Source organism: Ctenopharyngodon idella, chromosome 10 (genome assembly GCF_019924925.1).
Source record: "Ctenopharyngodon idella isolate HZGC_01 chromosome 10, HZGC01, whole genome shotgun sequence".
Taxonomy (NCBI): Eukaryota; Metazoa; Chordata; class Actinopteri; order Cypriniformes; family Xenocyprididae; genus Ctenopharyngodon; species Ctenopharyngodon idella.
In genome coordinates this window covers 27,945,435-27,960,955 of record NC_067229.1, presented here as the reverse complement: position 1 = coordinate 27,960,955, position 15,521 = coordinate 27,945,435, and the positions used below count along the sequence as shown (strand labels likewise).

At 36.7% G+C, this 15,521-nt stretch overlaps 1 protein-coding gene across 3 annotated transcripts in view; it reads right to left on the bottom strand.

Moving 5' to 3' along the window:
- si:dkey-88l16.3 (low-density lipoprotein receptor-related protein 2) overlaps nucleotides 1-10,867 on the bottom strand; it is a 43,669-nt gene extending 32,802 nt beyond the window's left edge. For all 3 annotated transcript variants that reach the window (XM_051911094.1, XM_051911095.1, XM_051911096.1), the window contains exons 1-15: nucleotides 10,798-10,867; nucleotides 9,235-9,354; nucleotides 8,861-9,091; nucleotides 7,486-7,599; nucleotides 7,026-7,145; nucleotides 4,541-4,666; nucleotides 4,255-4,458; nucleotides 3,986-4,154; nucleotides 3,747-3,915; nucleotides 3,426-3,654; nucleotides 3,206-3,325; nucleotides 2,899-3,117; nucleotides 1,283-1,603; nucleotides 978-1,196; nucleotides 733-900 (exon numbers count right to left, since the gene is read on the bottom strand). In XM_051911094.1, coding sequence (XP_051767054.1) covers nucleotides 733-900; nucleotides 978-1,196; nucleotides 1,283-1,603; nucleotides 2,899-3,117; nucleotides 3,206-3,325; nucleotides 3,426-3,654; nucleotides 3,747-3,915; nucleotides 3,986-4,154; nucleotides 4,255-4,458; nucleotides 4,541-4,666; nucleotides 7,026-7,145; nucleotides 7,486-7,599; nucleotides 8,861-9,091; nucleotides 9,235-9,354; nucleotides 10,798-10,849 — 2,581 coding nt within the window. In that variant the 5' untranslated portion in view covers nucleotides 10,850-10,867. The remainder of the gene's footprint in view (nucleotides 1-732; nucleotides 901-977; nucleotides 1,197-1,282; nucleotides 1,604-2,898; nucleotides 3,118-3,205; nucleotides 3,326-3,425; nucleotides 3,655-3,746; nucleotides 3,916-3,985; nucleotides 4,155-4,254; nucleotides 4,459-4,540; nucleotides 4,667-7,025; nucleotides 7,146-7,485; nucleotides 7,600-8,860; nucleotides 9,092-9,234; nucleotides 9,355-10,797) is intronic.
- Nucleotides 10,868-15,521: the final 4,654 nt, after the last annotated feature.

Sequence of the window (15,521 nt, the reverse complement as noted above, 5' to 3'; positions counted from 1 at the left end):
AACAAAAAAAAAAAAAAAAAAGATACTTTCATACAATATTGTATATTACACTAAATGTTGACTTTTTTAATATTCAAATGCTCTTTAAGGTTAAATATAACAAATATGATAAAATTAGCATCACACTTGCAAAATTTTTTTAAAACAGTGTAAAAATAGGTCTTAAGCATTTAGAAAACTTAAGAAAAGTCATAGGATTCGAACAACGTGGGTTAGAAATAGGAATGTGCCTGAAGCCGAATACTACGTTTAGAAAGGAAATTACTCATTCTACAGAGACCCTAAAGGGACACGGTGGGAAAAAAATATGAAAAATATGAGTTGGGATGAAAAAAAAATATATTACAATTGCTTTTGTGTTCTCTTGCAATTACTGTATGTAGTTGGGTAATTATATTGTATATAATGTGCAGGCATCAGGGCGTCGCGATCAGGCCTATACGCGGCAATACTGACCACACAATTTACATGATCAGATATTTCTCAATGATGCTCAGGATCTGTTGCACACCAAATCCTCCATCATCGTCCTGTCAGTCATCTCTCCTTATTATCTTCATGTCATAAGTGAAATATGATGTACTGTAACAGACTACTGCAGCAAGCCTAACCATATCCTTTTAGGGGCTCTGTAGAATGACTCATTCTTTTTCTGTGCCTTTCTGTACTTACATCCCTAGTTAGTAAATCTTTTTTTATTTTTTGGTGAACTATGCCTGTCATTAAGCATACCTGGCTTTGCACACATGTGTAAACATGAGGCCTCATCAGACCCATCTGGACAGTCTCTCTTCCCATCACACCGTTGAGATCGACTGATACACACTGTTGAGCCTTGACAAAAGACATGGGGACTTTTGCAAGTCACCTCAGTAGGACGCACATCTTCGGCCATCTTATCTGAAGTGCATACAAAACTAAAAATAAGTAACTGTAGCATAATCACACAAAATTAAACCCAGAAGAACATTACAAACCTTGTTGGACTTCCCTGAGGGCAACAGATAAGCTAACAACTCCATTCTCTACCACCACCCCAGAGACACGAGCTCCATCTTTACGATTCCAAACTGTCAGGACATTATTGAACAATGCCACCATGTAGGGTTCATAAGCAGCCATGATGGAGCCAGGAACGACCCAATCTGAACCAGCTGAGTACTTCCTCATCTTCAATAGGCTCATAACCTGCAAGTCTAAAGCAAACATCACATTCAGCTGAAGTAAATGAAACCTGTAATGTGCACATTAATGGTCAATTCAGAAAGAAACGGACACTCACAAGACTCCATGTTCCAAAGGAAGCCATTCGCTTTTCTGTCAAACACAATACGGTCCACTCCACTGTCCTCAAAGCTGAATATGACTTCTGCTTTTCCACCAATCAGACCCAGTTTCATTCTCATGATCTGACCTCCCTCTAGCCAGTACAGCTTTCCTCTCTGCCAATCCACAAACAGGTCTAGGATTGAAGTTTTGGCTTGATAAAGCTGCCTGGAAATACTTTGGTCAAGGGGGCCAATGGTTGAAACGCCAATGGAAAGTTCATCACATGCCAGCCAATACAGATTTCCGGTTCTCTGGTCAACTCTAACAACGCAGGCTGAGGGAAGTGACAAGGCAAGTCAGAATTATGAGCTGGAATAATCACAGCTGAGATCTTTAGTAAAAGTCTGTGTGTAATATGACCATTTCCATTAAATATTCAAAACAACTATCCGTGAAGCACAGAAACATGCAAATCAGACTACAAGCCAGAAACCACTGCACCAGAACACAAACACCAATGTCTTGCAAGCATGACGACACACTGTACATATTTAATATGCAACCTAATGGTTCTGTGGTGGTATGGTCAATGACAAAAAAGGAATATTCATGATAAAGGGAAAAAAAAAAAAAAAAAAAAAAAAATACATTCATAAATAAATAAATGGCACATGTGCCAAGTTTATAGAAAAGTAATGTTTGTATTCATGCTTTTTTTGTATTCACATTTATACAAATTTCAAGATAAGTTTGAATTTTGATGTTGTAGGAGCCAAAATGTGTTTAAAAAGGTGATGTGTTATTCTCATTTTGACCATTGAGTTGCACTGTGAACATTACAGAGATGTTAGTGTATAAAAGTAGCCTTCCTAATGCTGTAGGTAGGTGTGTGATCTGGAAGGGCAAAAGGTTTTGACCTCAACAGCGTGAAAGTGATGAACGCATGTAAGACTTCCTTTTAATGTATGTATTGGATACTAAATTGGACACTATGCACGGTGGTGTCTTGTGGGGCCAATAAACTGTGTATGGTGATGCAACAGAAGTATGGTCTTCTCGTTTCTTATGGAGGAAGTAAACAAAGCAAGAAAGTGAGTCAACCCAATTACTCCAGGATCAAACAACTCAGTAGCTTAAAGTATTAGATTTAGCTCCTACAGATGTCATGTGGTGTAACCACCAAGCAAAAAATAATATATTTTGATACACCTACACATGAGTGTACATATCAATTTTTTACACGTTTAATATATTTCTCAAGATAAAAAGTATCTTAAAGAATTATTAAGTTTAGGAATGTCACACCACATGACATTTTACAATATGAATTAACCCTGCTATGTCAAAAAACAAACAAACAAAAAAACAAACAAACAAACAAACAAAAGAACTAAATCAGTTTTGTTACAGCTTTTTTTTTTTCTCTAAACAATGATAAAATATTATGTCAAAATACTTTTATTTTCATTCTTTTAATGAGGCTTTATTCAATTATGAAATGCATCAGGAGAGTTGAATCACCATGATATTTTGGTCCAATGAAATCAAGTGTGCGCAGCTCAAAGTGCCAGTGTTAATGTACTTGCATAGGGTATATTTCAGGTCTTTTGTGAAATAGTGAAAACATACCTGGTTTTAAAGTCAGAAAGTACTCGGACAAGTCCTGAGTATGTATGTTAATCTTTACGTGGCCTGTCCCATTAGACCAAACCAGACATCCTCGCTGCAAGTACATGTCAAATGACTGGATGTCTTCATCTGAAGTAAAGAGTTCAGTTTTCACAGGAGTCTTTCCTGCAAACTCCAAACTGTATATGGTTGTGGCTGTTGCATAGGCAACCTTAAAATCTGACAATGACGAGAGAGAAACAAAAGCAAAGTTAGAGGTCAATCTTTAAATAAATGCTTAATATTAAATGCTAAATAAACAACACACTTTCGCAAGAACCCCAAGACATGGGCAACGCTCCCTCAGGACACAGACAGGTAAATCCAACATCACTTTTCTTGGAGGGCAAACACAGCTGGCAGCCTGAGTTTTTACATGGTGTAAAACCTATATGTACATCATGGAAACACTATTTAGTTGAGGCTTGAGCCAATGACGTGGTGCAACTATAAATTCGGAAAGTAGGTGTTTACAAAATTTAATTCACCTTGGGGTTGCTGAAGTGCATGGTAGATGTTCAGGTAAGGAAGCGAGGCTTTTAGGATGAATCCATCTTGTTTGGCAGCAGGCAGATTTTGAGGAGCCTGCCAGAGTTTTTTCTCATCAGCCCAGTAGAACCAGCCATTAAACACGGCCAGGGTCTGAGCACGACTTCCTTGAAAGAAATCCCAAAACGTGTGCCGCCCAGTGCCATCTGTCCTAATGCTCTCAATTGACTGGAATATCAATTTAAAGATCTCAATATAAATACAAAATCAACACATTTGACAACCAAAACTTGGGTTTTTTTCCCCCAAATGTAACGCACCATTTTGTAAAGACTGATCCAATACAATCGCTGTGCTGCCACATCCAACGTAAGACTTCTTGGTAATTGTGCAGTAATGAACATCAGCGTTGTCCGATTCAAACCATCCATTTCCGCCCTCTCAATGGTTATTTCTTCATTCGTTCCTTTATTAATCCAAAATATGAAACTACAAAGAGGAAAAAGCCAGATATAATGGTGCTCCTCAAACCTGTACTGAGACAAAAAACAGTTTGTACCTCTCGATTGGGCTGAGGACCATATCGCTTGGGACCATTTCTTTGGACATGACTATGCCTACTGCACTACCATCAGCTGCACCAGTGTAGATGGCTTTCTGGGTAACACTTGCCCAATACAGCTGTCCAGTAAGCCAGTCGATAGCTAGACTCTTCACACCAGACTGCCCTAATAAGTGGAGATTAAAAACAGATGTGTTTTTTGTATATGCCAAAATATTTGAGGCATTTCTGCATGGATTTGGCAAAAACCCCTCACAATAACTAACCTGTATACAGAATCATGCTCTTCCGGTTATAAGCCTTGAAGATATTCCCATTTTGATCAGCCCAGTAAATGAAGTTCCTTCGGATATCATAGGTCATAGCTATAGGGTCACTCTCACTTGTAAGGAGCGGCTCATACACTCTGGTCTTCACATTCACTAACCCAATGAGCCCCTTCCTGGTTGTCAAAATCTTCATCATAGGCCCTTGAAAGAAGAATTTGACATTATTGGTATTGTGTATACAGTTTTTTACTTGGAAAAACTGAAAATGTATGCTATAAGTTACCTTGAGCTTCACAAGAGCCATTGCCAAGAGATTTGAAACCATTCTGGCACAGACACCGAAAAGACCCTGGTGTATTTGTGCACAAGTGCATGCATGGTCCGAAAGACTGATCACACTCATTGACATCTGGAATATAAAAGGCAACAATCCTTATTAATTCAAACTGAAAACAACACTGCACTATATTTGTGTACAACCAACTATTTATGCTAAAACTTATTACTACTGGTAACATGTGAAAGATGAACATTTGTCAATACAAAGAGTATGTTTGGAATAAACAATGTACAGACTACTGCATCCTGCCTACTAAGGCTGCACGTTTAATCGTATTTTAATCGCGGTAACGATATCTGCTTCTCTCGATTGATTACAAATAATCGTCACGATATTGGCCCGCTCGTTATTTATCCTGAAAATGTGTTTTTTCTTTGGGATATGCTTGTGGTTGCCAGATGCAAAGAGCTTATCCCCCGAATAGAGCTTTTCCCTTGCAAAGATATACTGTCTTCCCGGTGTTTTCTTTAATCTGTGCAATCTGGCAACTCTGTGCGCGCTCTCCATCTAAATGCGGAAGCAGCGCTGATGATCTGAAAACAAACATGTGTGCTGTAGTTTAGCGATCTACACACCGAAATTCTGCTTCAATGAAAGTGTCATACAGCCAATCTTTGTTGCTTCACAACCTACTTGTACTATTTGTGTGACTAAATCTGCCATGATCAAACCTTCAGCGATAAATTCCAACAAATGCAACACGGATCTCCACCTACTGTTTGTAGAATGCACTTTTGCAACCTATGTGACAATTCAGTTGGGAAAATGAACATAATTTGGAATTATTGGAAATAATATTAGGAGTTTCGCCGTTTTATCTTTTGAAGTTCCTAAAGGTTTTTACCAGTTTTCATAATGTTAATCAGTTGAAAGTGATCCCGCCACTGGGACATTCTAAAACGCAACATGAAAACGCTTAACGTGAAAAAGCTTAACGTGGCTTAATTTACTAAGACAGTGTTATTAACAAACCAAACTTCGTGAACACCATACTAATAAAGCATAGTATGTACAGAAAAGCAGATGAGCCCAGAATATGAACGCAAAACGTTTAATTAAGCATTTTCCGCCCATAAAGAAAACGCTTAACGTGGCTTAATGTACTATTAAAATACCAAACTTATTAAACACTATACTAATACATACTAATACATACTATACAGAAAAATTGGTTTGTGCAGAATTTGATCTTTTAATATCACTTAGTAGGCTACATTAAGTGACATTAAGCTTTATCTTTAACGGTTTTCTATGGGAGGAAAACACAACGTGTAATTAAACACATTGCGTTCATATTCTGGGCTCATCTGCTTTGCTGTACAGTATGGTTTATTATGATGTTTACAGAGTTTGGTCTTTTAATATCACTGTCTTAGTACATTAAGACACGTTAAGCATTTTAGAATGTCCCTAGCCAGAGGCATTGAGGTTAGTTTATATAATTTATACCGACAAGCAGACTACAGACTAGAGTATCATTGACAGCTGCCAAGCCACTCCGTAGAAACCAAACAGAGTACCCTAGCAACCGTTCAGCAAGACCTATATCTCTGCATAAGAACATTGTATAGTCATGGGGGTTATCTCGTTTGACTCATACTAGCAAACAGGACTTGCAACATACTACACATGCTAGCAGTGAACAGCTACATGCGAATAGTGTGATTAACTAAGTGCTAAAACATGCTAAAAATCCTAACTAATTATTAAAACAAAGTCAAAATGTGCTAACATCATGCTAACAACATGCCAAATGATGTTAGCATCATCTAACCGCATGCTAAAATGTGGTAACATCATGCCAACAACATGCTAAACATGTAAGCATGACTAACATCATGCTAACAACCAAATGCTAAATGTTAACACCGTCTAACTGTGTGCTAAAATACGCTAAAAACATGTTAAAACATACTAACATGACAACATGCTGATTGTGTTAACATTATGCTAACATGTTAATCACGTTCGCATCATGCAAGCCACATGGTAAATAGCATAAAACAACATCCCTCCCAGAATATTGTAGACATGGGGGTGAGCTTTTTTGCCTCTTGTTTTTTTTTTTTAATGTGTCGAGGCTTCTGGTCTCATCCGTTTCCAGTTATTTCAGCTGTACAAAACAGTCCTTTCATGCTGCAAACTGTTATCATAGTATTCTAATTTATTATTGTAATCATAAACACTGGTTCTTAATGCAAATTATTTTACCATTTGCTGCATTTTGTTATTCCAGCTTATTTACTTACAGCGGCAAATAATTTGGAAGTCTCGCACGTTCACAGGAATGCAAAATAAGGTGGATTAGGCTGAATATTTCACACATCCATAGAACATAGAACTGCATATTGCAGAATTTGTATTGCTGGTACGGTAGTGTGCTACTCTAAATATAGACAGCTTAGAGGCACAAGTGCAACTACTGTACCTTCACAATCAAGTCCATTTACAGAAAGGGTCATTCCAGTGGGACAACTGCACAAGGCTCCCCAAAGCTGGTCAATGCAAGTATGGCTACAGCCGCCATTGCCATTATGACAACTTTTACCTAGGGGAAAAAAGGAAAGGTGAAACACGAATTCCAAATAATAATAAAAAATAAATAAATAAATAAATAAAACAAACAAACAAAAAATATGTAAACTTAGTAACCAAAATAAAATATACATAACTAGCCAATTGAAACAAACAAAAATAATAAAATACTAAACTAAAACAAATAGCTAAAACATAACTAAAACAACTAAACAAACAAACTCAAATAAACTAAACTCAAATAACTAAAAACAAAATAATATATATGAGCCAACCTATTGTTTGAGATATGCTGCATGATCAAATTCAAATGTACTTCAAATCAAAACACAACATTGAGGGTCTCTATGTACCACATGTAAGAGGCTCATCTCTCTTATCTGGGCACTGAGCGACTCCATCACACCTCTCTCTCTGGCTTAGACACCTGCCATCAGCACACCGGATATTCATCTTCCCACAGGAACCTAGAAAAACATTTCAGACAAATACATAACATCAATCTTAGAGATCATGAATAAAAAGGGCATTATGATATTCTAGATATCAACAGAAATGCTGTACAGCATATAGGGTGTCAATGAATATGTTTTGTGGAAATAAGGTGCTATAATGGTTGATTACAGTATATTTGAGAAGTGAGTGTGACCAAACAGAGGTCATATGGTTTCCACCAATTTAAATTTTTTTGGAAAACTGCATATAAAACTCTGCTTAGGTTGTATAAACAATTTAAAATATCATCTAGAAGACATCCCTGAATAATAGGCATCAAAAGAACTTAAATTTGTGAAATCACTAGATTTTTGCTAATTATTTTTTAGCCGTAACCCACAATGATTCCATTGTCTTGTGTGTTGTGAGTGCAATATTCATAAGTTCACAGGAAAATGAAGGCATTTACATGCACAATCATATACCAATGAGTAACAATGGTGAAGTACCCTTATTATGCTTTTTCAGATATTATCTTTAATATAGTGTGCAATATATCTGTTTGTGAAAAATAAATGCAGTTATTGTCTCCTAAAAGAAAGAATCAATTCTGAACTGCCTGAAAAGAGTCATCAGTAATTTCAGTCTTACTTCCTGCTCGAACCTATGATAAATTTGCATAATGCCAGCCTATATCTTCATTGACTGCCTGCGAACAACATCTACTTTGACCCTCAAACACTGTAGTTGTAGCTGAGGCCTGGAAAAGTTTATTGTGAGAAGACGCTGCTTTCCGGAACTGAAATTCAGATATGGTAATGGGGGTTTGGTTTCTGACCAATTAGAGCAGCGTAGACCAATTACAACAAGCTAAGCCATCTGACCAATCAGAGCAGAGTAAGCTCTCAGAAAGGAGGAGTTTAGAGAGACCAAATCTCTGATCGACGTATATTGTGAGGAAATTAAAGTGTTTTTTTTTTTTTTTAGCCTTAGATGAAGGTGAACTATTGTAGGAGACCCCCAAAACAAAATTAGGAGTCTTTAAAATACCTTATTACGGGGTACTTTTCCACCAAATACAACCATCTGAATCTTTTCCATTCAACTTTGCGTAGGTGAACATGTTCCATTTCCCTTGTGTTAGGACCCTGATAATCAGAGCTTGTCTCTTCTTGCATTTACTTTAAACAAGTGGTACAATAATTTAAAAACTCAGTTCAAGTCTCCGGTTGATCTAATGCAATGACATTCATACATCATATAACGAGGGTTTGCACTTCTAGAGCATCTCACCACATGTTTCTTCATCAGAGTTATCGCCGCAGTCGTTGACGTCATTGCAGTGAAGGTCTTGTGGGATGCAGATGTTGTTCTTGCACTTCCAGTCACCTGAGAGGCACCCTAAATTCCGGCTGCAATCCCACTCATCTGAAGCATCAGGACATTGGGGCCGCCCGTCACAAACACCCGACTCAGACACACACCCGGAACCATCCACACACTCCAAATCTCCTGGTTGACATACTAATGGTATAAAATGTATGCTTGTTTATTAGTGTTCTTCTTCCATAGAATCAACCAGATGCAATCTAATCAATTCAACAAGATCATTGTGAATGTAAAGAAACAGACAACTTTTACAAAAGCAGGTGGTCTCTGATACATACAACAGTCCATCTCATCAGATCCATCCTGGCAGTCACTGACACCATCACAGCGCCATCTGTGTGGCACACACACTCCATCATCACACTGCCACTGATTTCTGCTGCAGTCTCCATCAACACCTGAAAGAACATTAAAGGATTAGTTCACTTTAAAATGAAAAATCCAATGATTTACTCACCCTCAAGCCATCCTAGGTGTTTATGACTTCCTTCTTTCAGACGAATACAATCTGAATTATATTAATAATCACAATGATGCTACCAAGCTTTATAATGGCAGTGCACGGAAACCACCTGTTTGAAGCTCAAGAAAGTGCATCCATCCATCATAAAAGTATTCAAGTTTCAAGTTTAATTCATTTCTAGAGCACAATTAAAAACAACAGTAGTTGACCAAAGTGCTGTACATGTAAAGGGTCATAAAACAAACAACAATAAAAGGGGTAATGTACAAAGTATTACAAATCAGAAAAAAAAACAAACAAACAACAAAACAAAGAGAAAAACCACAGCTCTCAGACTGAAGGGGGGGGTGTTAATAAAGGCCTTCTGAAGTGAAGTGATGCATGTGTGTAAGAAAAATATCCATATTTAACACGTTATAATGTAAAATATCTAGCTTCCTCCAGACCGCTTTTAAGTATTCAACTTATGAAGAAAGTGTAATGCCTCTCGCAGTTCAAAACGCTTACGCTACGTCCTACGCCTTCCATATTCAACTTACGGAAAGAAAAAAAGTAACTGACACAATGTCAGTTAGGCTTTTTTTGAAAGTTGAATACAGAAGGCGGTCTGGCAGAAGATAAATATTTTACTTTATAATATTATTACATTTTAAAAACAAACAAACAAAAAAAAAAATTCTATTTTAATATTTTTAAATGTAATTTATTCCTGAATTTTCAGCAACATTACTCCAGTTTTCAGTGTCACATGCTCCTTTAGAAATCATTCTAATATGATGATTCGATTATCAAGAAACAATTCTTATTATCAATACTGAAAACATTTGTGCTGCTTCATATTTGTTTTAACGATGATACATTCTTTGATGAATAAAAAAACTCAAAATTACATTTATTTTTAGATAACCTAGATATATTGTTTTGTAACAATATAAAAGTCTTTACTGACACTTTCGATTAATTTAATGCATTCATTACTGAAAAACAAAACTCTTAGTGACTTAAAACTTAAAAATTGTAGTTTTTTTGCATATAAAGATCATTAGAGTCAATGAATTTTTTTAATCGATTATAACTGACACTTTGAACTGGTTTTCAGAAATGAGTCAAACTCTGAAGGGTCCATTTTGCCACTGAAACATTATATCCTAACTGTAGTGTAGGTTTTTTTTTTTTTTTTTTCTTGTTACCCAGCAGGCTAAACGAAACGAAACCACTTTTATTGAAAACGCTCACTTGTAAAATCGCACTTTTCGCTCAAAACTGAGACGAAGCCCCATAAAAACTAGCCCTAGCTTCTCCTTTAATTTAATTGATGTTATACTGTCCTTCCGCTCTTATAAGTTCATAATCTAAAAGCGAGAGGCAAGATAATTACCTGACAGTAAGGCAAACACTGCCGTGCAGCAGATCAAACGCCGCAGGTCCATTACACACGTACCTGTTTGAGCCACGCGCGTGTGCGGGCCAATCACAATCCTTTATAAGATTCCGCTGCGCGAGACGCGCTCAATCATGACGTCATGCAGATATAGCTATAAAATCAAAAATCTTTTGTTTTATATAATCAGTACATATATTTAAAAAATATAAGTACAGTACATTACCGATCAATAGCTTGCAATAACTACGATTTTTTAAAAAAATAAGACTTTTAAAGAATTCACCAAGGTTTCATTTATTTGGTCAAATATACAATAAAAACAGTTAAATTGTGAAATAGTATTACAATTTAAAATAACTGTTGACCTGTGATCAAAGCTGAATTTTCAGCATCATTAGGCCTACTCCAGTCTTCAGTGTCACATGATCCTTCAGAAATCAATTTAAAATAAAATTATCAATTATAGTTGGTGCTCAATTATTAATAATGGTTCTTATTATTACCATCTTATTATAAACCAAGAATTATCAAAATTCCTATAGCACGTGAAGGTAGCATTATTCCCTATAGAATGAACAAACATGAGTCTGGTAATTGTAGTTTATGTGGATCAGAAATTGTAGAGCATGTACTAATACATTGTACTGCTTATGAAAATGAAAGGGTATTCCTGTTGGAAGAACTAAGAGAAATGGAGATAAGAAATCTTACACTTCAAACACTGCTGCGTAATGGATTGAATCAGCATAGAATATACGAAAGGTAGGTCTGTTTAATAGGATTTAGAAGGTAGAATACCTCTTCTTTTTTCCCTTTTCTTTTATTATCCCCCCATTCACAATTCACACTCCAGCCCAGTAGGTGGCGGGAATGCACCTATCGTTTGTTTGCCAATTGCCATAAAACACCAGAAGAAGAAGAAAAAGAAGTCTTTTGTAACTTTTTTGATGAAAATAAAGTGAAAGTGTTAATTTCTTTCTCTTTTCTTTCTTTTTTATTTCTTACCCTAAACTTGGTACACTCTCAGAAAAAAAAATGGTACAAAAGCTGTCACTGGGGCGGTATCCTTTAAAAAGTTTCAAAAGTTAATTAAAGCACATTTGTACCTTATTTAACCCTAAAGGCTGTATATTAGCACCAAAGAGTTAGTACCCTAAAGGTTTATATGTTTGACTAAAGTGTACCTTTTTGAAAGCATACAGCTTTTGTACCATTTTTTTCTGAGAGTAGGCCTATGTGACTGCCTCTCCATATTCCACCCATTCCATGTACTCCAGTCCACGTCCTCATCCCAAATAACAGCAGGCTGAGAAGAGGTTTCATTGTGCTAGAAGATGGAGTCTCTGCTGAGAAAAGACTCAACCATTCTGGCAATATTCGGGACCCATGGATCTCTTCTGGCAGGATGCCGGATCAGCCTTCCAAAGCTCCTTTTGCTCCTGATCTCTGAATGAATGAAAACATTCCTAAAATAAAGATATAGAGTACCTCAGGGATGACGTGTTTTTGTAGGCAAAACCTGGAAGCAAGTTAGCATTTTAAGACTTCCGGTTCCATCGCCCTAAAGTCTATGGTTTTTTTGAATGGGTTTTTGCTAAATCGCCTGAATAAGGTCTGTGTTAACAAAGCCTCTAAATATTTTCACGTTTTGATCTATGACATAAAACACACCAGTTATAACCCGCTTGTGATTTTTTAAACCTTTATTGTGTCTTAAAAACAGCGGTTGCTAACAAATTGCTAAAAGGGACTACTTCCTTTGGCAGGGACTTTAGACGTCATCATGACAAACAGGACATTTGGACAGCATTTCTCATGAAAAAGTGGACAAGTATTCATACACAGCGCAGATCATAATCAGCGAGCATGTTTTTAAATAAAGTTGTTTTTTAAATAAAGTTTGAGGAAGCTTGGTGGTGGTGACATTGATCCGCGACCATGGTGTGCTGTAGTCCGTTTATAGCCTACTGTTAGCTTTTTATATCTGACGACTTTATTTAGGCTTCAAAATGTATAAATGTTGTGTTAACTTGTAAAGATTATCTTGATAGACAAAACGTGTAAGTTTCTTAACCCTTTGTTAAACACAGAGCTTATTTTTTTGCGGTTTTCCAAAAGTCTATGGGAAAAATGCATAGGCTTTCGATCGAGGGAACCCGTGCGCCGCTAACTTCTGGGTTGGCCTAAAAACACGTCATCCATGAGGTACTCTATTGTCACAAAATGTAAATAAAATTATGTAAGAATATATAGTATATATACTTGGGCTGTCAACGTTAACGTGCTAACGCATGCGATTAATACAAAATCTTTAAGGCGTTAAAATAATTTGAGGCATTTAATGCAAAAAAATTATGGAAGCATGTGACATTGCGTCATAGCGTAATGTACGTCACGCAGTTAGATGATCTTTAAGTCCATGCTGATTATATCAGAGATGGCAGAGAGAATTATTCATTCCAGTGTCTGTTTTGCTTTAAAACACGAACTCTCTGTCATATTGTGTCATTGTATCTGAAGAGCGCGAGCCCTCCCGCTTCACGCTGTTACTGTCTGAATGGAACGTCGAAACATCCCACCGCTGTTTGGTCAGATGATATGAAAACTATGTTTCTCGGCTGCATAAAGCAAACCAGCTTCTTGCTATGAAAGTTTTGATGGATGAGGATTGCAATCAAAGTAAAGACGACTGCAGTGACGTACAGAAGCACGCGTGAGTCCGTTATATTGATGGGCAAATAAATCATGTATGAGCGCTCTCAACTACTGATCGCTTGTTGTATTTATGCACAGACAAATTTCAGTACATTTACATTGTTTACACACACATTCAGGATAATGTTGGATTTGTCCTGTCTATGTTGCTGTGTACTTTAGTATATGCAGGTCAAGGCGGTTGGTTTATATTTTTTTTGGCATCTCCATGTGGTCCTGTTCAGTATCGCAACTTGACTTGTCTAAAATGTAAACAAGCTCTTTGCTGTTGCACGTACTATACACTGTGAATTCTGAAACGTTTTTTCTGCTGTGATTTTTTATTTTTATTTTTATGGGTGATTTGGTGTACATAAATGTATGAATTATATGAAATCAAATAATTTGGTTATTTGGTCAAAATAGATGTGTTAAACAAGATAAATGGTGTATGCGTAATATCATGATAAGTGTGCGATTAATCACGATTAAAAAAAAATAATCTACTGACAGCCCTGATATATATATATAATAATTCTTTATTATTCATATATATACAGGTGCTGGTCATATAATTAGAATATCGTGAAAAAGTTCATTTTTTTATTGTAAATTATTTTAAAAAATGAAACTTTCATATATTCTAGATTCCCTACATGTAAAGTAAAACATTTCAAAAGTTTTTTTTTTTTAATTTGTTGATTAGAGCGTACAGCTAATGAAAGTCCAAAATCCAGTATCTCAAAATATTAGAATATTTACATTTGAGTTTCATTAAATGACCATCCCTACAGTATAAATTCCGGGTATCTTTTGTTCTTTGAAACCACACTAATGGGGAAGACTGCTGACTTGGCAATGGTCCAGGAGACAATCATTGACACCCTCCACAAAGAGAGTAAGTCACAGAAGGTCATTACTGAATGGGGTGGCTGTTTACAGAGTGAAATATCAAAGCATATTAAATGCAAAGTTGACTGGAAGGAAGAAATTGGGTAGGCAAAGGTGCACAAGCAACAGGGATGACCGCAAGCTTGAGAATACTGTCAAGTAAAGCCGATTCAAACACTTGGGAGAGCTTCACAATGAGTAGAATGAAGCCGGAGTCAGCGCACCAAGAGTCACCACACTTAGACATCTTCAGGAAAAGGACTACCAAGCCACTTCTGAACCAGAGACAACGTCAGAAGCATCTTACCTGGGCTAAGGAGAAAAAGAACTGGACAGTGAACAGTGGTCGAAAGTCCTCTTTTCAGATAAAAGTAAATTTTGCATTTCATGTTGAAATCATGGTCCCAGAGTCTGAAGGAAGACCGGAGAGGCACAGAATCCAAGCTGCTTGAAGTTTCTGAAGTCAATAATGATTTGGGGGGGCCGTGACGTCTGCTGGTGTTGGTCCATTGTGTTTTATCAAGTGCAAAGTCAATGCAGCCATCTTCCAGGAGATTTTGGAGCACTTTATGCTTCCATCTGCTGACAAGCTTTATGGAGATGCTGATTTCCTTTTCCAGCAGGACTTTAGCACCTGCCCACAGTGCAAAAACCACTTCCAAGTGGTTTGCTGACCATGATATTACTGTGCTTTATTGGCCAGCCAATATGCCTGACCTGAATCTATGGGATATTTTCAAGAGAAAGATGAGAAACAGTCGATCCAAAAATATACAGATGATCTGAAGGCTCAATAGTGCCTCAGCAGTGCCACAGGCTGATCACTTCCATGCCACACTTCACTGATGCAGTAATTTGTGCTAGGAGCAAGTCATTTGCTGTAATATGTCCTGCTGATCAAGTATTGAGTGCACAAAAGAACATACTTTAAAATACTTGAACTTTACTGTTTTGCAAATCCATTTTTTGATTGATCTTAGGAAATATTCTAATATTTTTAAATACTGGATTTTGGACTTTCATGAGCTGTACGCTCTAATCATCAAAATTTAAAAAAAAAACTTTTGAAATGTTTTACTTTACATGTAGGGAATCTAGAATATATGAAAGTTTCATTTTTAAAAATAATGAAC